Source organism: Lepisma saccharinum, chromosome 1 (assembly GCF_977018435.1).
Source record: "Lepisma saccharinum chromosome 1, izLepSacc3.1, whole genome shotgun sequence".
NCBI classification, from domain to species: Eukaryota; Metazoa; Arthropoda; class Insecta; order Zygentoma; family Lepismatidae; genus Lepisma; species Lepisma saccharinum.
In genome coordinates this window covers 202724266-202751863 of record NC_139229.1, presented here as the reverse complement: position 1 = coordinate 202751863, position 27598 = coordinate 202724266, and the positions used below count along the sequence as shown (strand labels likewise).

Below are 27598 nucleotides of genomic sequence, written 5' to 3'. Positions count from 1 at the left end.
ACTGAAGCAAAACTCGATGAAATTGGTGCAGCGTTAGAATGTTCTCCAAGCAAACCTCTACACCGTGTTTCACAGGAGATGGGCATGTCAAAATCATTAGCACATACAGCCACTAAGCTAATAAAATTAAAACAGTACTCTTATAACACAGGTTAGTGCTCGTTTTGCAATATTTATATAAATGTCTGCAAGTCCATAAAAATAAGCGGGCATTACATGCCGCAAATGTTGGCATCTCCGTCAGCGCCGCCCGCCACGCTTCTCCCGATCTTTCGGCTGAAGATCGAAATGAACGCACAGTAGTTACCAATTAGCCTTTCTTTACATAAAGTGTACTTCAAACAAAAAAAATTAAAACATTATTATTATTATTACAATTTTAATAATCATCCTTCTTTCAGTCTGGCATTTGCTTGACAATATTGCGAATTTGCGGCTGAAGAAGATTCTTTTCCATGCAAAAAATAAAGAAGAAAAACTAATACTTAATTTAGTTACTAGTTATTTGGAGGATTAACAAAGTTACAGTTACTAATTTCAAAAGTTACTAGTGTTAATTGAAAATCTTGTCACTTGTTACTGTAATAAATTCATTACTTCCAAGGACTGGATATCAGCCAAGGCCGTTCAAGGATTTTTTCTCAGGGAGGCAGTAGTGCTCAGTGTGAGGAGAACATGGAGTGATGACATCCTACAATTAAGAAAATACTCATAAATCTTCCCCTTCTAGGATAAAGCTTCAGCTCACCTTTCACTAAACTGGGTGAAGCATCCTCCCCAAATAGGAATTTCCACTTCGAGCTCTTATCTTGGCCTTCAGTTATAAAAGCTCACATTTTACGTTTTATTATTATTACTATTGTTTACAAATCAAAGAATTGGAATTGAATACCATGGTGTTGAACTTCAGACCCGAGTCTGCTTATCGAACTGCAAATTGAACTCGGATTGCTTCCTTTCCATGAACATCAATCACTTTGTTAATGAACAGTTCTTTGTTCTTTGCACTTTCTTTTAGATATATTATTGTAAGATGCCTCTTAATCTTCAGTCTTTCGTCGCACCCCTCAATCATGTTTTTACGCTACAATTTCACAATTCGAATTACATGAAGCTTTTCCAGATATCTAAGGGGAGCAAGTGCTTCCTGGCCTCCTTTTCTATGGGCACCCTTGAAAATTAACGTTACGAGTGTTAGCATTTATGCAATAATGTTTTTGTTTCTTTAAAAAGCCGGCCCCCATGGCAGATTGGTTAGCACATCGTGCTACGACGCAAGTGGTCAGGGGTTCGAATCCTGGCCTGGGCATGGGTTTGCGAGTGTTCATTCATCAATTTCATCACTCATCCCCATCTTCACAAATTAGCCAAAAGTGGTACAAGAAGCAAAGTAAGATAAAGCAAATCAATCAATTCATAATTCAACATTTTGTGACCTAGATGAAACACATCTATTACTCGTAGTCAACGCAGCAGTTGCTTCAAATGTAATTGTATTATACTTACTTGCTCTGTTTGGTGTATGAACTAACCACACGATTGTTTTTATTTCTTGTCAATATTTTTGAACTTTTACTACTTTCCATTGCTGATCACTCCTTCTTTTTTCTGATAAGAGTATCTAACTGATCTCATAAAAATCAAAAACATTGCTGCACACCTACAAATGTTGTCTAAATTCCACTAATCAACCTGACCTCATCTTCCATCAGTAAATACCCTGATCGACCAACCTGTATGTACTTATCTTGATTATACACATAGATCTGGCAACATGGCACTCAGTTGCCATGACAAATGGTGCTGCCATCTGTTATTGAAAAATTACAGCAAAATCACCTTTAGTACGGCCTTAAGTGCTGCCCCCCTCCAAAAAAAGTAAAAGTTTAATTCGCGTACTGCAACTACATAGTTATTCGAGCAATAAATATTAAAGTGGGCTGAGGATTGTTTTTCTTGTACAATTTACAATATGTTTTGTACATTACAAGATAATTTGTAATAAACCTATTTTTTTCACATAATGTAATTCATCTCCTGTGCCACCTAATTTCATAGCTTATCCATTTTGTCCTTATTATGGTGCTCAGTTGATGAATAATCGTACAGCGGTGGCCTCGCTTGCAACAAGAACAATTACTTGCTATGTATCAAGCTCTATTTTTAACCTTGACCACACTGTCAAACATACTTTTATATGTGCTGTTAAATGACACATGCAGGTGGTGTGCTGAGAAGAAAGGATTCACACATGCACAGAGCGTTTTGTCGCATCGTGCTCCTGCGAGACCAAATTCCCGGGACCTTCACTGTTTTGTCGCAAACTATCGCAACGTGACTTGAGTCAAATGTTTCGTCCAGTGTGCGAGGGTGTGAGAGAGCATAAGAGCCCCATGTTAAACGTTCCCCCAAGTTGGTTTCCAAAAAAAAATGACTCGTTGTGTCGTGTTGGATCCGGTGTGCGGCTGGCCTGATGGGGAGGAGTGGGGGTGGAAAGAAAGTGATCTATCCTGGAACATCAAAAACTGACTGTTGTAACTTTGCTCCTTGATGTCAACAATGAGGATGAATGATGAAAATGACTTACAAAAGAACACCTAAATTCAGGTCAAGACTCAAATCTGAATCCTTTAATGTCAAGTGAATCACTCAACAAGATTGGCCACCAAGATAGCGAATGTAATACTGAAAAATTTTGATCCAGAACAACTGAACGCTGGGATGTTAAACATTCTTAATGAGCACAAAAGTAAATGAATGCCCAAGTGACCTTTGTTAGTGGAGGGGCTTCAGATGAAGTTACAAGAGAAGCAATTATGTTGACGTTATCGCACTATAACAAGAAGGAAAAGGTCTCATGGTTTAACCTAAATTTTCTTTCTCATTCATCACTTCCAATTTACAGGGGCCATCTAATTATTTTTGTAGTGCACATATTTTCTTTTTAAATATGGATTACTAAAAATCTGCACACATGAAATGCTTATTTACATTGTGAACTACTTTTTGGTGCTGCCTCAAGGCTGCTTTCTGCGTGAATTTCTTTTCGCAAAGTATGCATTCAAAAGGTCTCTCCCCTGTATGAACTCGGCTGTGAACTTTTAACTCCCCTTTGTGTGAAAATCTCCTCCCACAGTCAAAACACTCGTAAGGTTTTTCCCCGGTGTGGACTCTTGCATGTGCTTCTACCTCGTGCTTCTCTAAAAATGATTTCCAACAGAAGGGACACTGATACGGCTTCTCCCCAATATGCCTCTTGATGTGACGTGTGAGGTTCGACTTAGTTGCAAATTTCTTCATGCACTCCGAGCATTCAAATGGCCTTTCCCTGTCGTGCACTGCACTTGTGTGTGCTTTCAACAGAATTTTGGTTGTGAACCGTTTCTCACATACCAAGCAAGCAAATGGCCTCTCTCCAGTATGCAATTTCTTGTGACACTTAAGAGAGACAACCTGTGAAAATGTTTTTCCACACTCGGGACAATGAAAAGGTTTTTCACCTGTGTGTGTTCTCATGTGATTTTTTAGGTTGTAGCTGCCAGAAAATCTCTTCTGGCATTCCGGACACTCAAAGGGTTTTATTTTCCTATGTATTTTTGCATGGTTTTCCATTGCATATTTGAAAACAAACCTCTTCTTACAGTCTTGACATTCAAAAGGTTTTTCATTACTATGAATTTTTTCATGATATTCTAGAGCGCTTCTGTATAAAAATGTCATGTTGCACTGCTCACATTTAAAAGGTTTCTGTTCATTATGTAATTTTATGTGTTTTTTTAAGTATGCTTCCTTGAGAAAATGTTTTCCACACATTAGACATTTAAGAGATGAATCTTCTCTTTGTCCAAACCTCGTATCTGAAGAAACACTGGTCCTATAAAACAATATTTGCATTATAGAAAAAATTTAAAAATATGCACTTCTAGAAAATGTACAATTATATTATTTCGTTAAAAAGGTAAAATTCTCACAGTAAGTTCATATTCATACCAGAGAGGAAAAAGGCAGAATTGATAAATGAAAATGCACATGGCAAAGGAGATCATGCAACCAACATGGTCAGACAAGTGGTAGAAACTTCTAAGAGTTTCTCCAGAAAGGATACACCATCAATGTAACACCATACTGTGACACACTGTCATCAGTAAACTGCCACGAAGAGCAAGTGACACAGCATGCTTAGCAGTGGCTTTATTCTTCTGCATAACAAGGACCCTACAGGGAAAAGGATACTGCAGGTTTGCTGTAAAGTACTTGAACACCCTCTCTCCCCCTACATATCAGACTTGAGCCTCAGGGTGCTGTTGCAAATTGATCCTGTTTCAAGGGCATCCTTCCAGGAAGTCATTAATCACCTTGTTTCTCAGTGTGGCATGAGTCTTAAGGCTTGACTGTACCTTTTTCTGATGCCAGCACAGCCATTTTAGAAATTCCCTCTTCTTTTCAAATATCACCTTGGTATTACAAATTCTGAAAAATTACATCTGCTTAGAATTCCTTCTAGAGCTTAGTAGGATTACTCAGCTACGAAACTATTAGTTTATAATAAACTAATAGTTTAATAAGCTTAGGTAGACATGAAATTATTGTAAATATCTAGACAACAGCAAAACCAAACCACACAAAGAGTCATGTGAACGCTCTACAAGGATTTGAAGCAGATGTAATGTTTCAGAATTTGGAATTTCATGGTTTTTCGAAAGGAGAGCAAATTTCAACAATCGCTCTGCTGGCATTGACCCAAGGTCCAGTTAACCCTTAATTCATTTGATATGCACTCAGTGATTTGTTTCTCTGCAGTTTCTGAGCAGTTCATTGTATGCAAAACGTACTTGCTGTAACAAATCAGTTCAGAAGAATGGCACAGACAATGCAACTGCCATATAAATTCAACTACAAAATGCATGCAGCCATAGCTAAAGCTAATAGAATAGATTTACAGAATGATCAGTGACATCTTTTCACGCTTTTCAATGCTGTTTTAAAATCTTCATTGGATAAATGAAGGAATGATTTATTTTACTTTACATTTCTGCCACTTTTGACTAATTGCGAAGTTGAGGATGAATGGTGATAAGATGAAATGGATGAAAAGACAATCACAAATGCATTAGACAGCACAAAACATGAGCCCCACATAGCCCCTGGCTGCAGAGCCTTGTTTGACTGCTAAATGCAGTCCAGAGTATACTACATGGAAGCAAGGTTGATATTCGGGTGTCTGAGGAAAGGATCATTGGAAACTATCATCTAATATCTATGTTATATGATATGCAAGTTCCGTAGGGTATGCATCTGTTCACGAAAGCTTCTTTGCATAATTCTGCACTGCATTAATGATGTCAGTAACCTACACTTGTTTAGCAGACAAAGGCATTCAACAAACTTTGTGATCGAGAGCACTGAGCTGGGGCATTTGACAGCCTGTCAAATGCACCCAATATATATGTGGAAATATCTCAGGATAATCCCTTGTTTACAACTACAAGGTACCTTTTCATTTAATCCCCTTCATCCTCCATATTGTCACAAATCCATAAAATAAATGTGTTTACCTGGATATTTGATGGTCATTTTGATCAAGTGCAGCAAAACACACTGTATCTTGTGGTTCCTCCTTAATCTTTACTTCAGGTGTGAGAACATCACATGCTAGAAATTCTGGTTGTAGTCTATGAAAACATTCAGCATCTGACTCTGTTCTTGGACAAAATGAGTCAACCTCACTAATATTAGTTTCAACAGTGCATATTACTGGCTGCTCGTATTCAGAACACTCACCAAGTTGTTCAGGAGAACTGTCAACATATTCAGTTTTAATATTCACTGCGAGCACAGTACATGCATCTGACGAAACTTCAGATGAAGCTTCCAATTTTACTGATTGGGTTACACCTCGTGGTGTACCATTTCTTCCATTATTCAGTGTTGCTTCACATTTCAATTTATTCATGTCTTCTTGCTGTGATGCTTTTACACTTTTGGAATTATTATGCTTCTTTGTAATGCACACATCCAGCATACAATCTTGCCTTAAATTTGCGAAATTTCAATTATTTTCTTGTAGTTTCTACAATCATATCTGAAGTGAGAGCAGTCTGCTGGATCCTTGTCATGTCTTCAAGTTGCATTCATTTTATTAACTATAGTATTCATAGCTATATCATTTGGGTTAGAGCACCCTGAAATTGGAAAATACATTTGTTGAGTACCGGAAGCATGAACAATTACGGATTGGTCAAAGACAGAAAATACACTTTCATACATTGAATTACTGCATTTGCATTAAAAAACAGGGTGCATCTTATATACTGATACTCAATTTTTGATAACCTTCACTTCTGGAATTTTCTCCGTTCTGAGTTAGACAATTTCTTCCTTGCTTCCTTGAAGCGTGTGAGTTATGTACAGTTCATACATTAAATCAATTCTACATATGAGGATTTACATTCTGATTTATTTTACTTCCCTTCTTGTGCCACTTTTGGCTAATTTGCGAAGATGGGGATGAGTGTTGACATTATGAAACTGATGAATGAACACTCACAAACATCTATACCCAATCCAGGATTCAAACCCAGGACCCCTGGCATCGTAGCATGATGTGCTAACCACTCCACCACGGGGCCCGGCTTGTTTAGAAGACATTTCAAGTAGGGATGGCCAGATCCGGATCCTTAGGATCCAGATCCACGGATGCAGAACTTTCGGATCCGTTTTGCTATCCAACATGAGCGCTTCTTTGGAAAGTAAAAATGTGTTTATAACATATTGTCACCTGATAATGTATATATATATATATATATATATATATATATATATATATATATATATATATATATATATATATATATATTGTATGTGTGTGTGTGTGCGCGATTTGTAATTAATACACTTACAAGGGAGGTCTAAGTCTCCCCCTCCGATTTCCATAAAACTTGCCAGGTGTATAGAGTAGGGATGGCCAGGAGGTTATCTAAGTGTCCCCCTCCATTTCCATGAAACTTGGCAGGGGTATAGAGGGGCCCAAAGGAAGAAATAGGTGTTTTTTATGTTTCGGCTAAAAAACTGTTTTAGGGGGCACCTCCCCCCTCAAATGTCAAGATGAGGACAAATTGAAGTGTCCTCACCTTGACATTTGAGGGGGTTTTGCCCCCGAAAACAGTTTTTTTAGCTGAAACAAGAAAAACACGTATTTCTTCGATTAGGCTCATCTATTCAGCTGCCAAGTTTCATGGAAATCGGAGGGGGACACAGGGGTCAGATCCCTACTTCAATTTGTCCTCATCTTGACATTTGAGGGGCGGGGGTTGCCTCTAGAACAGTTTTTTAGCCGAAACAAGAAAAACACGTATTTCTTCCTTTGGGCCCCTCTATACACCTGCCAAGTTTCATGGAAATCGGAGGGAGATAATTAGATAACCACCTTGTTAGTCTTACACTTTGTAATTATATAACACTGCATGTATTATAATGTTTTATTTTAATTTTTAAAACTGTAACCGTAGAACAATTGTATAATTTTTGTATAACATTTCTATCTTGTTAAATGTGTTAAAGGTTTCATCCTGGAATAGAATGTCTCACATTTATGTGTGTTTCCATTTCCAATACATTCGAATGAATACATATTCATTTCAATGGCATTTACAAAATCACCTCTGACATTTTATGTTAAAGAAGTAAGATTATTTTTGTGCACTAGTGTGTTAGCCGATGCGTAGCAAAGTATTTTAGGAACAACATTTGAAAAAAGATCTTGTAGGACTAACTAATAAAAAATTTCTTTGTAATTGAAGATCATAATACCTTTTAAGGTGTAGTAATATTAAAATGGGATTCAGATACGAAACTCTCGAATCTGGATCCGGAATTTTCAGACCTGCATCTGGATCCGGAATTTTCAGATCTGGATCTTTCGGATCTGGATCCGAAACTCTTGGATCCAGATCCGGATTTCTCGGATTCGGATCCATTTGGACATCCCTAATTTCAAGTGATTCTTCATTTAGCTCTGGAGATGAATGTCTGGGTTTTGACAGAGAAGATTAAAATGCATTTAGATTACATAAGTTATTTTTTTGAAAATAGCCCTAGATATTACTTTATATTTGAGATACTGTAAATTAATTACAATTCATTGATAAAGCTCTTTCCTCAAAAAGTGAACTGTGTCTTATATGCCAGCAAATACGGTAAATAAGATGAGCATGATACAAATAGCTTTAAATGATGTAAAATGGAACCACAGACCAAAAAACCTGCGCAGACCAGCAACTACTGTGCACTGTACTCCTCAAGCTGGGGAGGGGCACCATGCTTCCTTATGGGCCGAGCTGAAGGGAAGGTGCGCAAATGATTTTAGCTGAAGGTTTTTTTTGTTTGTGGTCGCTCTATAACTTTTTCTTCATTAGTAAAACTGAAATAAGAAATGAACCTGTGATTCATTAGACACTGACTAAACATAAAAAAAAAACATTTTTTACATGGACAATAATTTTTGTTTTGTGGCCTTGACAATACATACACACACAATTACATATTTTAGTATATGTATAGCAGCGGTAGCTCAGTCATTAGGGCACCTGACTACTATGCACAAGTCCCAGGTTCGATCCCCAGCAGGGGAGAATTCAGATATTTTCAAGTGGCTCCAGTACCCACCCAGCATCATATAAAGTGGGCACCTGGAGGAAACTCTGGGGGGTAAAGTCAGCCAGGAACATGGTGCTGATCACATCACCCCCACCTTCGGCGGTGATCAAGAAAGTGTGGGGAGGTGGAGAGCACACAAAGCACAGGTGAGCACTTTACTTTTTACTTTACACATTTTAGTCTGGCAGTGAAGCCTGTGTTGCCTGATCACAGTCCAAAATTCCCAAAAGATGAGAATTTAGCCAGTCACCTCTTTGATGGGTGCTAATGAACCTAAAAGCACATCACACAAAGCTTGGGACCCAGGTGACATTTGTCAGCTGTGCCCCAGACATTTTTATTTTTTCCATAAGGATTGCATGGCTGGAATGTAGGTTCATCTCCACCAAACATTCTCTACAACTCTCAAAGGGCTATTAATTTATTTTTGACTTGAGCTAAAAGTTGTGTAGAATATCATGAAAGAGTCACTCACAGAATACACATTCATTGTAGATTGTAAACAATGATTTAGCATTGTAATGAAGATTGGCACTGAAAATGACCAAAAAATGATGCTATGAGAAGAGTCTCAGATTCTTAGCATTTGCCATGTTGGAGATGTTGACAGTGTATTGGCAAGGCCTAGCCTATCTACTGAGTCAAAAACGCATGAGCTATTTTGGCTATTAAGGTTCTATACCATGACTGTTGAAGCAGAAACAAGCAGAGAGAGGTGATGTTTGCAAAAACAGTGGATGATCTCTTTGACATTCCCTCTCAGGACATTATGAAAATGACATAAGTAGAAGAGGATGAGTTGTTTCAGGAAATGCAAGACAAGCCAATGATTGTTTAATTCCAAAGTCATCAAGGTACACAAATTATTACTCACTGTGTGTTTTCTAGAGAATGGTTTATCCCTTCTGTGTACTACTATGTGCATATATGTGTGCTAGTAGGATTTTTTTTAATGCCATCATGGTTATGAACTGCTGCTGTTATTTCGTCATGTGATGTGAAGTATTATGTCCATTGCTTTCAGTTCTGGCTAGGCAGGTCAAGTTTAGGGCTCTTAGCCACCGGTACTCTGTGTCTGGGACGAAAGTAAACTAAGAATGGCTGCTCCCAAAAGCTATTTTTCAAATAACAATTTCTCATGTATAAAACACTTGGCGAAGCTTTTAACTGTACTAGTTAGTTTTTCCAAGCTTATGTTTCTACATAACAGAACCAATGTTCAAAAAAAATTATTGTCTTTAGTTCTCCTGAGGCAACCATTTTCCCTACATGGCGCATGGCTTCTTTTTGCTCATGTAGCAGTTTATGGAAACCTTATTATCTCAAAAACAGTTAGAGCTAGAGATCTGAAACAAACTTCATGTTGTAGCTAATAGAGCATACTTTCTGTGATATTCAAGTACGTTTTGCTTAAAATTGTATCCTAAGTGCGAAAATTATGGTGGAAATTTGAAGTTTTAAGGCCGATTTTTTTAATGAAGGAGTTTAGTCTAAGGCTTAAATTTTCTTTTAATGTGCAGACCTACCTGCAGGGTGTCTGTAAATAAAATATCAGTGCTTAGAAATGCACCCATTATCTACAGCATGGGTTGAAACATGGCCGTTCATGGAATTTTGGGGTTAAATATCTCAGATGGATCCTCTTGAAAAATTCTGAAATTTGGCAGAAAGGAAGCCCTGCATGAACAGTAAAAATATCAACTTCTAGATTCAACTCGTTTTCGTCAATATGAGATAACGTATGTGTCCTAATTTGTGACGTTGCAAAGTAAGGTTAAGCTACATGTATAGCTAGAAATGGAGTCTTTTCTTAAAATTGTTAACCCTTAACCGGTGAGGTGTGGTCTACCAGACCACATGACATTTATTTTAAATGCTAACTTCCGCTGTTTTGTTTTCAGAACTCTCATACTCCCTCTACCTTCGACTCGGGGCAACCTTGACTGCATTACAACCCCAGCAGTCAGTCGTTCGAGTGCGGTGACAGAGTTCGTTGAAATTCGAATGTGGTCTGTGAGACCACACCTCACCGTTAATGTAATATATTTTTGAAGTGGCTTTATTTTACGCTTCCTTCAAAAGTGTCATGATTCGTACATTTCACGATATACAATCTATGTTTATGATGGCAGGCCCATTCAGGCAGTGTTCTGAAGTTCTTCGAGCGGATGATCCAGATTTTAGCGATAAGGTATCCCTCATTTAAGCAGAAGATGATGAGAGTGATGTTGACGATATAGATGATCAATCTGCTATTCAGTCTGACCATGTAACATACTCGGACGAAGAATATGAAGATAGTGAAAATGAAACAGAAAACGAGAGCAACAAAGTGACAGTTCTTATTACTATGGAAAGAATAGGTACAAATGGTCTTCTTTTGAGTCAAAGAGAGATGGCCTTTGGCGGTTTTCTTCAGATTCTTGGATATGGCTAGCATCAATGCCTATGTCGTTTTTCAGTCATACCCACAAAATACAAACTTAACTCGCATGAATTTTGTAAAGGATGTAGCAAGGCAATTGGTATTGCCACACTTGGAAAGAAGACTGGGTAACATGAGAATACCACTTGATCTCCGATCTACTATTCGACGAATTTTGGAGAAGGCTGCGATCGAACCTCAACCTGTTGCAGGTGAAGACAAACTTCAAAAAAGAAAATTGTGTTACTTGTGTCCTTCAAAGAAATACAGGAAAACATCTTGCATGTGCACATCATGCAAGAAACCTATCTGCCTTCAGTGTTCAAAGAACATTTGTAATGAATGTGTTGACAGTGTGTAACCTGGGATCCTTTATTGAAAAAAAAAGTGGAAAATTGGATGCTTGCAAGTTTTTACATATTCGTGAATTTCTGATTATATTTTTATTATATGCTTAGGACAGAGCCTAAAGACTCGGAACGCATTAATATTTGATCAGTTTCTAAGATCTACATGCTATAAATGTATATTTTCTTATTTAACACAAAATTATGTATGCCATATGCTTATGACCGACAATTCAACAAAATAGGACACATTAGAATAGTTTTCCAGCAACTGTCCATTTTTTTTCTAAACATGTAGTATCCTATCCTATGACTAAAATAATAATTACAATCAGAAGTATTATTATTAAAACACAACTAAGAAATCAAAATGAGTGCTCACAGACCACACCTCACCATTTGCTTTCTACAAATGACACCTCACTGGTTAAGGGTTAAAGTTGGGTTAAAAAGGCCTCAGAAGATATAGTAACGTAGGATTTTAATACTTGACGTACAAGAAATTAAAATTACAAGGTATGACAATTGAAGATATGCAAAATCTCATTGCAAGGGATTGATTTATTTGGCACCCACGTCTAATTGGTGGTGTCAGCTCCAAAACTGAGAGTTTCCTCAACATTTTATTTACTGGAATCCAAGTGTCAGCAGGTATTTTTTGAAAAAATATAATAGTGCATGTAGTTTAAAAGTAGGCTATTTATTTTGGAGTGTCAAAGCTGTAGAAGATATGATTTTTTGTTGCCTGTACTTTTCACTAGTTTTTGCAAGAAAGACATTCGTGGAAGGAGATATGAGTCATGCACAGCAGAAAGTACTTACGCAAATCATTTTCTGTAGCGTTGTTGATGTTCGGGAATGTAGTTTTGATCCATTTTAATGTGAATGCATGTGGTTTTCTACGAAAATCTATTTCCGACGTGCTATTGCTGCTGCCGCCATTAGCTTTCTGCACGAGAGCACAATACGCGCTATTGCTGCTGCTACAACCTGATGTGTCGAGGATGCGTCGTGAAGTTGTTGCCGGGTGTGGAAGATGCCGTGGAATTTGTAATTCCGATGTTGTCCGTATATGCTAAATAACCTAACCTAACCTAGTAGGCATATCTCGTCCCCGTGATGGTTCGTGGGGCTATCATATGTAAGAAATATACATTATTTTCGTTAGAAATCCATTATTTCGGTACTACTTTACTATACCGGAGACATGGCGATAGCTTACAACAATACCTAAGCCAGTATTCCGCTTGACGGGGAGCGTGCCTACATGTTCAAACTTGTTACGAAGTTGCAAACTGCACGAAATCGCAGAATAACAATGTTGCATGAAACAGCTTGTTTTTCTCGTTTCACACAAATTATATGCTCTGTTTATACACTTTGAACATACATTTTTATTGACATTTGTTGGTGAAACCTTCATTAACATTAATTTCCAGGTACATATGAAAAAGATTATATTTACTAGTAGATGTGACATTTTTCCTCGGAAATTCTATGTGTACGAATAACAATGTTACATACTGTATATATATATATATATATATATATATATATATATATAGAGACACACACACACACATACATACATACATACATACAGCGTGAGGTACCTAAAAGTACCACCTGAAATAGCGAAGAAACCAGAAACAGTAGCGATGTGAGGTTTGCGGGAAACAATAATATCAAATGTGGCTCGTAAATCGGAGGTATGGGGTGGGTCGAAAAATATCGACAAATGGGGCATCTGGAGCAAAGTCATATTTTTTTATTGTCATATACAATAACATGCATAATATAAAAGAGCACACGCAGAGAAACACAACGCCGTTGGTCTCATGCATCTACTGCACATAGGAACGAAGATATGGCCATGTGAAAATATGTAAACAAACTAACAAGTGGCCCACTTGACTGTCAGTACCACGGCATGTAAGTCTTCTCAGGTGCCTGACAGAACTGCCTTTACGCAGAGCAAGTTTTGATAGCAGGTCCAGGAGATCGTATTAGTTCATAGCAAGCAGTCGTAGTGGTAAGAGCAAAGATTATGGTATTCACAAACATAGAAAAAGCGGACATGATCCTGATTTATAGGGAATGCCTCAGAAGCCTACCGTGTGTACGCAGAGAGATATCTGGACAGACGACAGCCATCTCGACGTCTGTTTGGTAAGTTATTTATTAAATTAAGAGACACCGGAAGTGTAACACCACGAGCACGTGTGCGGAACAAGCCAACTACAGGTGAGGCATGTGCAACAAATGTTCTCGCCGCTGTTGCTGTGAATCCGCACGTTAGCTCCCGTGAAATTACCAGGGATGCTGGGATAAGTCAGCGAAGTGTATTGCGCATTCTGCACACACACAAGTTTCACCCATATCATATCTCCCTCCATCAGGAACTTCACGGGAATGATTTTGTGGACCGTGTTCGGTTTTGCACATGGTTGCTACGACACGACACACCCGATTTGTCACGTATCCTCTTCACTGACGAGGCAACTTTTACCAATCATGGAAATGTCAACCTAAGGAACATGCACTATTGGTCGGTGACAAATCCACATTGGCTTCGCCAAGTGGAACGCCAGCGCCCATGGAGTGTGAACGTGTGGTGTGGTATAGTGGGTGAACATCTCATTGGCCCTTTTTTATACAAGGGACACTGAATGCTGACCGATACATACAGTTTTTACAACATGAACTGCCTGTACTATTGGAGGACATACCACTTCAGACAAGGAGGGACATGTGGTACCAACATGACAGGTGGTCAGCTCACAGTGCAAGATGCGCTACAGCATGTGTGGAAAATACATTTCCAAATCGTTGGATTGGAGGTGGAGGGCCTGTCAAATGGCCGGCTCGTTCCCCAGATTTGACACCGTTAGACTTTTTCCTGTGGGGAAAGCTGAAGGACATTGTCTACCGGGATGTGCCAACAACTCCAGAGGATATGCAACACCGCATTACTGCGGCCTGTAGGGACATTTCCTACGAGATGCTACATTCTGTGCAACGATCTTTGCGTGGGCACCTCGTTGCCTGTTTCGCAGCTGACCGCTCACCACTTTGAACACACACTTTGACAGGTTTTCGCTTCTTACGCAGTGGTTCTTCGACATACTGTCATGGTCATTTTCATTATGCTGTAACACTGTCAAATACATGATGCTGACGATGTCTACTGTATTTTTTCTTCCTTTAACATGTTCTGTCTTCATCTTGTCCAAAGGCTTCCGACATCATATACTTGTACATGCCATGGTACTGACGGTCAAGTGGGCCACTTGTTAGTTTGTTTACATATTTTCACATGGCCATATCTTCGTTCCTATGTGCAGTACATGCATGAGACCAACGGCGTTGTGTTTCTCTGCGTGTGCTCTTTTATATTATGCATGTTATTATATATCGTTCCATTTAAAAAAATATGACTTTTAGGTGCCTCACGCTGTATGTGTGTGTATATATATATATATATATATATATATATATATATATATATATTATATCGTTCCATTTAAAAAAATATGACTTTTAGGTGCCTCACGCTGTATGTGTGTGTATATATATATATATATATATATATATATATATATATATATATATATATATCTGAAATTGAACTTGTTAATTTGTTTTACAAAATGGAAAATTTGAAATAGTTATCACGTACCTAATTCTTCGACATGTGAAAACCTATACATCTTATAATGTACGACAATAGCTAAATATATGTTAAGTAACCTTGCTTTATGAAAATCATTATTATATGCCATGCAGCATATATATACACCATCAGCGCCTACACATGAAAGTTATCAAACAATGCACAGACTATACTTATTTACTTTAGCAATAGTACCGATTTGTATTCCCTTATCGCACAACACTTCTGCAACATTGTGTTCTGACGTCTTATAAGAAAAGCTTACGTTGTTAGGTTAGATTTCTTGTTTGGTTCTATTAGCAAGAATACACTGCAATTATTATTTATGCTTAGATAACTAAACCTAGCGACGTTAACCTAACAACTTTGGCATTAAACATAAAAATAAAAGTTGTCTCTAGAGACGTCAGAACGCAAGGTTGCAGAACTGTTGTGCGATAAGGGAGACACGTTCAGATTCACACAGACTCTTTATCACATATGACCCACCTTTAGCGTTGCTAACTAACCGTCATATTTAACAACTAGATAAAAAAAAACCACTACATCAGCTCATTCACTAATCTTATCTTTATAATATTATGCAGTATAATGCTTTCTATGCACCATAGAAACATTTATCACTTAAATGAAACAGATAGCTGGAAAACTGGTATTATATCAACAATGAAGAACGGATTCTTCTCGAAAGTTGATTTAGTGACGCAAGAACTAGGTTGCTACACTGGTTGGCATGGCACCAACAGCAAAACAACTGAATCAGTATTCAATCGTTTTCTTTTTATTATTTATTTCCCGCCTTCAAGTTTTGTATCGTATCGGTGGACCCTTTTGCAAAATATTTCGTTATTCAAACTGTAGACCTAGGAAGGTAAGGTTTAAAAATTATGTGTATATTTTTATGCGTACCCTACCTTGTTGAACTTTTTAACATATTGGATGACATTATTTATTACGCGGTAAAATTTTCGTATCCACAAAACATATTTCTTCAATTTTACAGGAGAAAGTGTTTACCGAACTGACTTTTTGTACACTTTTGAAAGGTCGAAGTGTTTTTCCCCATCGGTTAATTTATTTCGCCGGTAAATCATGTATTTTTGAAGATTAATGTTTCTCCAATGCACGAAAGCTGTTGCCTCAATGCCCATCCACTACGTGAACCAAATGTTGCTTGCGTTCGATAATGTAACCCCCGGTCAGTGTTTCCAACTACACCGTTGTTTTCCAAGAACATGACAAATTTGAAGATTACAATTTTAACTGTTTGCCTAACCTAACCTAACCTTGCCGTGCATGGTTCATGGGGCTATTTATGAATAGTTTGGGGCTATCCGTGAATGGTTCATGGAGCTATCCGTGCATGGTTCGTGAGGCTATCCAGGCATGGTTCATGGGGCTATCTGTGCATGGTTCGTGGGGTTTTTGAACCTGAAATAAAATACAAAATCAGTAACACTAAAGTAGGTATTTTTCGATGAAGAAGTTTGCAACACTGCATAACCACCGATCATGGACAACGCTAGTCAAGATTTCTTCGCCATATTGCATGTGATGCAAGCGAAAATGAACAAACAAGAATTACTCTATATGTCAAAAATTGAGATTATTTGCATGAAAAAAACGAAATGGCACCTTCAAGAATCATTAGGAATGCAGAATATGTAAGTACCAATGTGGAAACGAAGAAAATAAAGGAATGGTAACACTTTACAATACCTGAGACGGATTCCTTCAAATTTACAGGAGAAAGTACTTACGCAAATCATTTTCTGTAGTGTTGTTGATGTTCGGGAATGTAGTTTTGATCCATTTTAATGCGAATGCATGTGGTTTTCTACGAAAATCTATTTCCAATGCGCTATTGCTGCTGCCGCCATGATGTTGTCCGTATATGCTAAATTGAACGAAAGGAGTGCTAATGGAACCTAACCTAACCTAGTAGGCATACCTCGTCCCCGTGATGGTTTGTGGGGCTATCGTGAATTTTTGGGCTAACATCAATGATTTTTGGGGCTACCCGTGGATGGTTTGTGGGAAATAAGGAACAACAGTAAGTACTCGTTAATGTAAGAAATAGACATTATTTTCGTTATAAATTCATTATTTCACCTAAAGAAATGTTCCGAAATGCAGAAGAGTCCGTTAGCAATGTAAAAAATTGCAAAATAAGTCATTGATAGGTGTCTCTGGTATAGTAAAGTAGTACCAAGAAACTTTATTCAGTAAGTAATTTCTCCTGTAATTTGAAGAAATCCGTTTTCCGGATACGGAAAGTTTACCGAAACGACTTGAGTCGTGTTGAGTAATGAGTTTCTGCAAGCTTTCCAACGTTCGTCGAGGTATTGTCTTTCATCGTGGAATCTGTTTGACTAGGAAATCATGTATTTTTCAACAGAAATAACTCACTGACGCACAATTGCCATTGCTTTCGCTGCGTGAACTTTTTTTTTACTATGCTTGCCTAACCCAACCAAACCTAACCTAACCCTATGGAAATGGTTCATGGGGTTATCCGTGAATGGTCTGTTGGGCTATCTGTGAATGGTTCGTGGGGCTATCCGTCAGCTACTTGTGCATAATGTATAATTTCCACTGGTGATGAACACGATAGTAGGTATTTTTCGGTGAAGAAGGTTGAAACACTGCATACCCACAACTTGAGTCAAGTTGTGCCAGCCTTATTGTGTGTTCCGTAAGCGAAGAAAGGAATAAAAAAAAACACTCAGAATGTAAAAAATTGTGTTTGTTTTCGTGTAAAAAGCATAATGGCACCTTGAACTATGTTCCGCAATACACAATTGGTAAGTACGAACCATGCGAAACACCAAATATCCCATTTTCATGTTTTGGTAACACTTTACTATACCGGAGACGGATTTCTTAAATTTACAGGAGAAAGTACTTACGCAAATCATTTTCTGTAGTGTTGTTGATGTTCGGGAATGTAGTTTTGATCCATTTTAATGCGAATGCATGTGGTTTTTTACGAAAATCTATTTCCGACGTGCTATTGCTGCTGCCACCATTTGCTTTCTGCATAAGAGCACAATACGCTCTTGTATTGTCCGTACATGCTAAATTGAAAGAAAGGAGTGCTAATGGAACCTAACCTAACAGGCCTAACCTAACCTAGTAGGCATACCTCGTCCCCGTGATGGTTCGTGGGGCTATCGTGAATTTTTGGGCTAGCGTCAATGGTTTTTGGGGCTACCGGTGGATGTTGTGTTGGAAATAAGGAACAACAGTAAGTACTCGTTTATGTAAGAAATAGATATTATTTTTGTTAGAAATTCATTATTTCACCTAAAGAAATGTTCCGAAATGCAGAATAGTACGTTAGCAATGTAAAAAATTGCGAAATAAATCATTGATAGGTGTCTCTGGTATAGTAAAGTAGTACCTTCGAAACAATAAAAATTGAATAAATGTCGCCTGAAATAAGCCTTTTGTCGGACAATAGGCCATTTTAAAATTACTATTGATACTAGAATGCATTTCGACCTTTCCATGAAGATACGGGAAATGGTAGGCATGTTGTGCCCCAATTAGTTTAAATAATTGCAGAGTTGTCTCAAAGTGAGTGCCCCCCACCCCCTCAATTATTTTCGACACTAGGATATTTTTGATTCAATGCTTTAATCAAAAACATGCAGGGTCTGTTCGTGAAGGCATCTTTCACAGCTGCTTGCATCTCTTGTGTTGTGTGATACTTGTTATTTCAGACTCTGTCTTTGATGAACCTCAGAGGTGCGGTTGGGATGGGATTTCTTGAAGTTAGGCCAAGGGAGTTGGATAATCTTAAGAACATCTTGCCCAGGATCGGTCTTATTTTTGTAATCACGCATTTGCAATGCGAAGTGCGCAGGAACATGACACAGAATTCGGCTGTGCTACTAAAATGATGATCTCCATACTGATGTTCCAAAAATTATTATGAGATATCTGTCCAATAGCATCCAATCATAACCGTCGTAATGTCAGAAATATAGAGGGGTATGTCCACTGTTTGACCACTGTAAAACCCAAGAAAAACGATCTTCCTTGCAGGTAGTTTCCAGAAATGAAAGTTTTTTTTTTTATGGGGGGAGGTAGGAAAATTAGTATATGAAGTTAGTCACTGTATGCATTGTACAGTGGGATCCATAAGTATTACCAAGCAAACTGTCCATCACCACGTTTACTCCCTTTGTTTTATGCAATGAGAGCTTGAAGAACTGACACAAAACACCAAATTATCTTATTACAACCTCTGAACCAGTAGACGTAAAATAACAGTCCTTAAGAACATGTAGGATGGACATAAAAACCAACGAAAATAGTCATGGACAATTTGCTGAGCAATACTTATGGATCCCACTGTACTATTGTCTAAATTCTGAATGCTAGATTCTCTTTCGTGCATGCATTTGTTCTACATAATATAAATTAGTTGCACAGTTAAATGCAGGGTTGTTAAAGGTCCATTAATTTTATATCAATTATAAAATTCATTCCAGTCAAGGAGAGAAAATCAGCAAGCTTAAATAAGTTCTGGATGCATTTAAATATGGTCCAGGAACATTTTTCAGTGAAACAATATGCAACTTGTACTGAATTTAAATTGTGCAAGGAAAAAGGTTCTGATCCTGCAGCAGAACCCATTAGAATTTATGGGTTCCTGAACCTTTAACAACCCTAGCTAAATGCACATAACTGGATGATGTCCACCTCATTTTTAACTTGAACACTTATTGTTTCTTTCTTACAGTCTACATTTTCTGTCCCATTATATTTCCATAGGACAATATATGGGTCAATCCTGTATTACTTCTGTGACATTTTACACAGAAAATTTAAGGTTCTGAGATTGGATCAAAACATTCATAATGAACTGATTTCATTAAATGTTGCCAGTCGGCCGAACACCTCTCACTCGTTTATTTCGTCACTTTTTACATTCGTACTTACCTATTGTGCATTGCAAAACATTCTTTAAGATGAAATATTGCTTTTCTGACGTTTTGTGACGAAAATAATGTCGATAATAGCCCCTCGAACCATTCACGATAGCCCCAAAAACCATTTATAAATAGCCCCACGAACCATACACGGATAGCCCCATGAACCATTCATAAATAGCCCCACAAATCATTCATGGCAAGGTTAGGTTAGGCAAACATAGTAATATCATGAGGAACACATGATTTACTGCTCCAGCAGATTCTACGATCACAGAAAATATCTCCACGAAGTATCCAAATGCTAGATAAACTCATTCCAGTAAGTACTTTTTTGTGTAAAAATGAAGAAATCTGTTCGGACGATAGGCAACTCTTTCCCTGATTTCATAGAATTATGATGTGCTAAGAAATTAAAATACTTGAGTATAATAATAATAATAATCTTTATTCATCCGTTGACCCATTTTCCATGGGTATGAATTTCGTCAAAGATACATGAAAATATAATATAAGCTTTGGTATACAGTTTAAGAACAAAAATTTTTACATGCTGCACATATGTGATAAAGAAGTTTACGTAAATTGTACATTATATTCACAATATTAAAAACAATGATGAGCATATATACTTGTAATATATGTAGTACATGCATGATTTTTTAAAATTGGACATTATTCAATCTATGACATTATTGAATTTCTTTGATACTTGTACCCTTTCTAATTTATAGTTCAATAATGTCATACAGAACTCTGTCTGTGAGGTATTTTTTTTGATTAGCTGCAATTTTTTCTTTAACCCTAGAACACTACCGTACGTAAAATTTACGTATGCTTCGCGCTCAATTCCCTCCCCTACCTCCCACATCTCACCCACCTACCCCTCCGCCTATGGTATTCCTCGGGCATTCTGTCAGGCACGTGGCAGCACTATGGTAAGGAGGGCGGAAGCAGTGAACGTCTTTAGTTTGTGTGTTATGTGGGACTCTGTACGTCAATAATACGTAGCGATAGTAACAGAAGAAAAATCTTGCACGTAATTTTGACGTGCATGTAGTAATAATGCCATTTGTATTCACATAAGATTTGCATGAATTTTTCTCTTTTTTTCTATAATATGATCAACATCGCAGCGATCAATGGATACATTATTCACACTCACAACTTCTACAACAATCAGGGCAACTCAGAAAAGAGACCATTCTCACGAATTCAGTTCATGCTTCACCTCCATGAGAACTTGACCAAGATCTGGCAGGAGCAAATGCTAATAAATCCGGGACTGTCACAGGAGTTAAGAAAGTTAATTTTGAAGGTACTGGGGAAGGAAGAGACAAGTACAGTAGCAGCCACGTCACAAGGGAACAGAAAGTATTGCAGTTTCTGGAACTACAAGATAAGGAGGATGACAACTACTTACTGCTCCTGTCGGAAGTCAATTTGTGGAACACTACCATACATAAAATTTATGTATGCTTTCCGCTCAAATCCCTCCTCTACCTTCCACCTCGCACCCACTCACCCCTCCACCTAGCAGTGCCTCAAGTTGTCTGTCGGACATAAGGCAGCACTTTGGTAAGGGTGCAAGCACTGATCATCGTGATTTGTTTTCATATGTTGTGCGCTGTACGTCAATTTTACGTAGCTGTGTAAACGAGAAATATCTTTCACATTTGTAAATTCGATTTGAATACTTAGATTTTGAAAATGAAAGTTTAGAAGCATGCACTATTTCTTGTAAGACTTTAAAAAATTACATTTGTTCCTTATTTACAGCATTATGAATATTATTATTGTTTGCTTTTCATTGTTCAAACTTTTCGCCCTCATTCTTAATGTACGAACGGGCTTGTCAATCAAGATCTTCTCTTAAAATATTCTATGTTTAATAAAACCATGTTTATACATTTTAAAATGAAGAATAAAATTCCAATATAAGGAAAAATAAACAAAATAATGTTCACAATGAATAGAAATTTGTTTTCATAATGTAGAGGTTGTTTTAAAAATAGATTCCTTCATGTACATAAAATTTATGTAGCGGTAGTTACAGTGTTCTATGGTTAAGGGGGTGATATTCTTTATCCAAGAGGGAAGGTTGTTGTGAAATTTTATACCTGCAGAGTGTGGGGATCTCTCTGTCAGAGTTAATCTGTTAGTCTAGATATGGAAGTTTTGTCTTTGTCTTGTATTATGTCCGTGAATTTCTTTGTTTCTAACTTGTGTTTTGTCATTAAGTACATAGATAATAGATTTATAAACATACAGCGAGTATAAAGTCATAATTTTGTTTTCGAGAAAGGCAATTCTGCATGTGGATCTGGATGGTATTTTGCATATAAGTCTAATAAGAATATGATGCCATATGCTGAATGCATGAAAAGCATTAACAAAAGTGCACTACGTGTATGATGCTTTAAAAATGAGGCAAGTTTTGACTTCATTTGCGTGTGAAGCATAGAGGCTGCAGATGCTAGTAATGTTTTTTGATGAAAGTGTAAATTATATGCATTCACAAACTAAACCTTAGCACCTAAAAATAATAAAAATTCCACATTAATTCATTTTGTTATTTATATGGAGCAGGGCTACTTTTCATGGAAAACCCCACATATTTTAATGTGAACAACTATTTGTCAGCTGTTTACTGTTGAACAGACCAGCATCTAGATGCATTCAGTTTGTAGAATTAAATTCATGGTCTTGTATGTGGCATCTTCTACTCTCTGTAACTCAGTAAACATATGTGCCATGAGAATTCTGAAAACTACCTCAGAACACCGATTCTTCAGCAAAAATTGAAAAAGAAAAGTTCGAAAGTCCAGAGTAGGTGAATGAGTGAAAGTAACTTTTATTGCAAAAAATTGCAACCCATATAATTGCAAAAATTGTTTTCCGCTTGAACTATTAATACATTTATTTATTACTATACTGTGTTGGTGTGTGTCTGATTTTTTGTCACTACTTCCTTTTCAGTTACGAGTCTTCAGTCTGTTAAGCACTGAATAGCTATAACATCATGTTTTGACTTCACCTGAGCACCTTCAATTATAAGTATGCTGAGAGCAAGTAACTTGTATTATCCTCATGCTACCTCAATACAAATGTCTCATTTTTGAGATAAGATATAGAAATATGGATGGAAATGAAGTTAATAATGACATTCCAGAATTTTTTGAAGTGATCCTAAAAGAGGAGCATATTGAAGAATTGGATAGTGTTGATGTGGCTTTGGCTCCAGATCTTAGTAATCAATTATCAAGTGAAAATGACTGTAATTGTGTGATTGAAGAGTTGTTGATGGGGAAGCCATTTAGTGGAAGAAATTTCGCAGACAAACTGGACATTATCTCAAAAGGACGACCAACTCCATTAATCCCCAGTCTTTGTGTTGTGGTAAAGAATCAAAAGCGCTTAAAGGAAAGCCATTATAACATGTTTCCCTGGTTGTGCGGTTGTATGAAAATTTCAAAATTATTCTGTTGGCCATGTCTTCTCTTTTCCGTAGAACAGAATACTTGGACTAAAACAGGGCTAACCAACATGAATCATCTTCATGTTCTCAAGAGAAGACATGAATTGTCCAAGAACCATGTGCTTTCCGAGATTGCTTTAAAGCAATTTGGTAAAACAAAGATAGAGTTTGGTTTGAGTGAACAATTTCAAACTAACAAAGATGTACATAATGAGCTTGTTAGGCACAATAGGTACATTTTGACACGTCTCATTGATGTAACTTGTTTTTTGGGGGAAAATGAGCTTTCATTCGATGACCATAATGATTATGCGAATTCTGTGAATCAGGGGAATTATGTTGAACTGGTGAAATTATTGCAGAGTAGTGATAAGGAATTTGATGCCTATCTTCAGGGTGCAAGTGTTTTCACGGGTGTCTCCAGTGGCATTCAAAATGACTTAATAAAGTGTGTTTCTGAAGCTGTGATTTTAGAAATAAAGAAGGAAGTACTGGAAGCTCCATTTGTGGCAGTTATACTGGATGAAACTACTGATAGTACAAATAAATGTCAAGTCTCAACATTGTTACGCTATGTTACCAAGGAAGCTGAAGTTCAGGAGAGATTTGTAGGGTATAGTGACTTCGGTAGTGGCCGAACAGCAACTGCACTGGCCCATTATGTCTTCCAGATCTTGAAAGAGTATGAGTGTGAAGAAAAATTAATAGCACAGGCCTACAATGGAACTGCTTTAACATCCAGACGTCATCGTGATTTACAACTACAAGTGAAAGCAAGATACTGTCAAGCTTTATTTGTTCATTGGCATTCCCACAGAATGAATTTTGTCTTGAGAAACTGTGTAGATCACATCAAAGAGTGTAAAATCTTCTTCATGACACTATCAGGACTCTCTACTTTTTTTTCCAAATCATCTAAACGTGCTTATGCTCTGGACCAAGTATGTGTATCACCAACAAGGTGGAACTACAATAGCAGATTAGTTTGCACAGTTATGGAACATAAGAATGAGCTCATGGGACTTTTCAAGCAGATAATTGATCATAGAGATCAATGGGATGTCGAAAGTTACAATGGAGCAATAGGTTTCGTCTCTACTCTCCAGGACTTTGATTTTAGTTTCATACTAAAGTTGTTTAGTTCTATTTTTCCTCAAGCTGATCTGGTCTTTGAAATTTTGCAACGAAAGATATCTGATGTAGACTACTGTTCGGAAAAAATCAACCACTTTGAAAGCTATCTAGATGAATTGAGAAGTGATTATGATGCATTTTGGGCAGAAGTGATGGAGCAGGATACTTCCCAAGAACAACATAGCAAAAGGCAAAAAGTTGAAAGTGTTCCAGGTGAAAGAAAAGATGCATATAGAAGTCTCTACTATAAGGTGATTGACTCCATCAAGAGCAAGCTCAATCAGAGATTTTCAGATGTAAACAAGCTACATTTCATTGCTCTTTTGGATTCATCAAGGTTTCAAGAGTTTTCTTTAAAGTTCCCTGAAAAGGAATTTGCTTGTCTTAAGACATGTTATGGCCAATATTTTGATTTTCCACGACTGAAGATTGAACTTTCAGCGATTTACTTAAACTCTCAATTCTCTCAGGATAGTGTGTATGAACTGCTCAAGTATTTGCATGTGGGAGATCTCAGTGGAATCCTATCACAAGTGTACACACTCGTTAGTCTTGTGCTTACAATTCCAGCAACAAGTGCCTGTAATGAAAGATCATTTTCATCTCTAATGAGAATTAAGAACTATTTGTGTAATTGTCAAACAGAAAATAGACTACCTGAATTGTCATTCCTGTCCATTGAAAGGGCATTGCTTTCATCCTTAAAAAAGAAACCCAAATTTCATGAAGAAGTGATTGAGTTCTTTGCCAAGAAGACTAGGATAATAGAGCTTTTGTACAAGCATTAACAGGAATTTTCTTGATGAATGAATTTTAATGTTTGAATGATTTAAGTACATTTATTGATTTACATTTCATTATAAGAATGCAAAGTTATTTATGGAACTGACTGAGTGAAGAACTTGTTGAATGACTGAGAAATTGTGCATAAAGTGTAACACATATTATTCTAATATGACTCACAAGTCACCTGATGTTGATTTTTCAGGTAATTACAGAAAATGATACTATTGTACCTCTAATGTAGAATAGTGACTTCTGTGAAAGTCAGCATTTTTTAACTTGTTACAGTAGTTGAAGTTCTTGCATAGACACTGGTTAATGATGAAGGTTGGAGTGTTTAAAGTTTTGAGAACATCAATTCATGCCACTAATAATAATGTTGTAAAACTTTCAAGAAACATAAAAAAGAAGTCTTTTTAATTGAAAACACAGTCATTTCTTTCTGCACTTTACCTAATATAAAATTAAGTCTCTGTTGAAAATCATGATGTGGAACATCAAGAAGGAATGTCTTCAAAGTGTGTCTTTCGAACCTTTGGAATTAAAGTTAGCCGAACTGATTCAGAGAATGGCACATTAGAGAGTTTAGAAACATGCCTCAATCAACAAGATTCCATCCATTTTCACTAGAAACAGATACTTTTGATGAGAAATGTGCAAAGAATAAGGAATCTTCAGTTATGTAGAATGGTTCTCTGGAACCAGAGAGAAGTAATAAGGCTATTGAAGTGTAAGAATTGTATTTTCTCTTCTTCCACTTATTATATTTATACTCTGGCTGAGCCAATACCGATGCCAATATTGATACTTGTATAATTCTAGTTTAAAATAACAAAGGCTACTTACTGAGTCAAAATTACTCATCACAGGCGCATATCTAGAAATATATTTTAGGGAGGTGTCTCAGAAATACATAATAATAACAATATAAATGTTTGTAATTAATACGTTAATATAATATATAGAGGTAAATAATATGTAAATTAATTAATATTGTTATTATTACACAAATAGTAAAAAGATTCTATACAATTAGAGATATAACAGCACATATTCATTATCTAGTTACGTGTTTATACCTTGCCTAGAAAGCAAACTAATAAAGCTCATAACTAGAGCCTGGACTTGTACGTAATTACATATTCTATTTCTTTCTAGATACATACCTTGAACAGGAAACTGTCAACAAATTATATAACTGACATGATTTTGCATAAATTTTATATTACATATTTTTTACATATTTGCTAGGATATTACAAATTTTACATATTTGCTAATTTGCTTGACATAAAACAACATATTTCGGTAATATTTTCCTATCTTGGTCCTTTTATCTACATATTTGATCTCTGATACATGAAGAAAATTTAGCTCATGTGATGTCATATTTTCTAATCAATAAGATGCATAGTGCTTATGGTCACCTACAATTGACTGTCAAGTCGATAGACAGGCTGAAGAGAAAACCTGGAACTGTTATTTATTGAAAGAGATGCTCCCACCGACAATGACGGCAGTGTATGACAACTGAAAACGTGGAAAAGTACCTAGCGGTTTACTATGTAACAAAACCTAAGTAAGTCCGGTGTGCAGTAATTCTTCTTGAATCTGCCCATAAATTTACATATTCTACAATAATTTGTGATAAGAAAAGTAATTAATAGTTGACAAAATTAGTTTCTTAAATATGTACATGTTACTGTGCTTTTTTGAGTTTATAAATTTGATACAAATTTTAATTTGAACAACTTATGTCCTTAAAATTATGTTGAATATGTTCAAATAAAATAAATGTCTAGCAGAATTCTTCAAATTGCTTGGATACTTGATTATTATTATATATTTTTTGATACTACATATTTAGCTATATATACTTTTTATAATACATATTTAGCTACATATTTTATCAATTATTGTTACATATTTATGTACATATTTTGTACTGTGATATTATATAAAAATCCAGGGTCTACTCATAACTAACTAGTCGTACAAGGGTCCTGATAATTGCTGCAAGATCTGAACAAGAGTATTTTATTTCAGCTTATTCTCATTATACAACCTTGGTGACAATGAAGTTCGACCAGAAAGGAATACGTGATTAAATGCACAGAGGCATAGGTGGTGGAATAGGTGACCCGCAGAAATTACGCATGTGTGT

General features: G+C 36.7%; 2 protein-coding genes across 2 annotated transcripts; one reads left to right on the top strand and one right to left on the bottom strand.

Moving 5' to 3' along the window:
• Positions 1-269: 269 nt before the first annotated feature.
• LOC145978330 (uncharacterized) lies at positions 270-15250 on the bottom strand. The gene is made up of 3 exons (XM_083110898.1): positions 15107-15250; positions 5556-6182; positions 270-3874 (listed from the first exon to the last, which is right to left on the bottom strand). Exons 2-3 carry the CDS (start codon positions 6020-6022, stop codon positions 2959-2961), a joined length of 1383 nt encoding a protein of 460 aa, XP_082967024.1. The 5' UTR covers positions 6023-6182; positions 15107-15250; the 3' UTR covers positions 270-2958.
• A 580-nt stretch (positions 15251-15830) lies between these two features.
• On the top strand, positions 15831-26358 carry LOC145991223 (zinc finger MYM-type protein 1-like). The gene is made up of 2 exons (XM_083127184.1): positions 15831-15971; positions 23020-26358. Exon 2 carries the CDS (start codon positions 23131-23133, stop codon positions 25438-25440), a length of 2310 nt encoding a protein of 769 aa, XP_082983310.1. The 5' UTR covers positions 15831-15971; positions 23020-23130; the 3' UTR covers positions 25441-26358.
• The last annotated feature ends 1240 nt before the right edge of the window (positions 26359-27598 follow it).

Bases quoted from the DNA above. Each gene is read 5' to 3' on its own strand.
- LOC145978330 (XM_083110898.1), bottom strand. From the start codon at position 6,022: ATGCTGGATGTGTGCATTACAAAGAAGCATAATAATTCCAAAAGTGTA. The intron at 3,875-5,555 runs GTAAACACATTT...ATTGTTTTATAG, and splicing joins AATGACCATCAAATATCCAG to GACCAGTGTTTCTTCAGATA.
- LOC145991223 (XM_083127184.1), top strand. From the start codon at position 23,131: ATGCTACCTCAATACAAATGTCTCATTTTTGAGATAAGATATAGAAAT.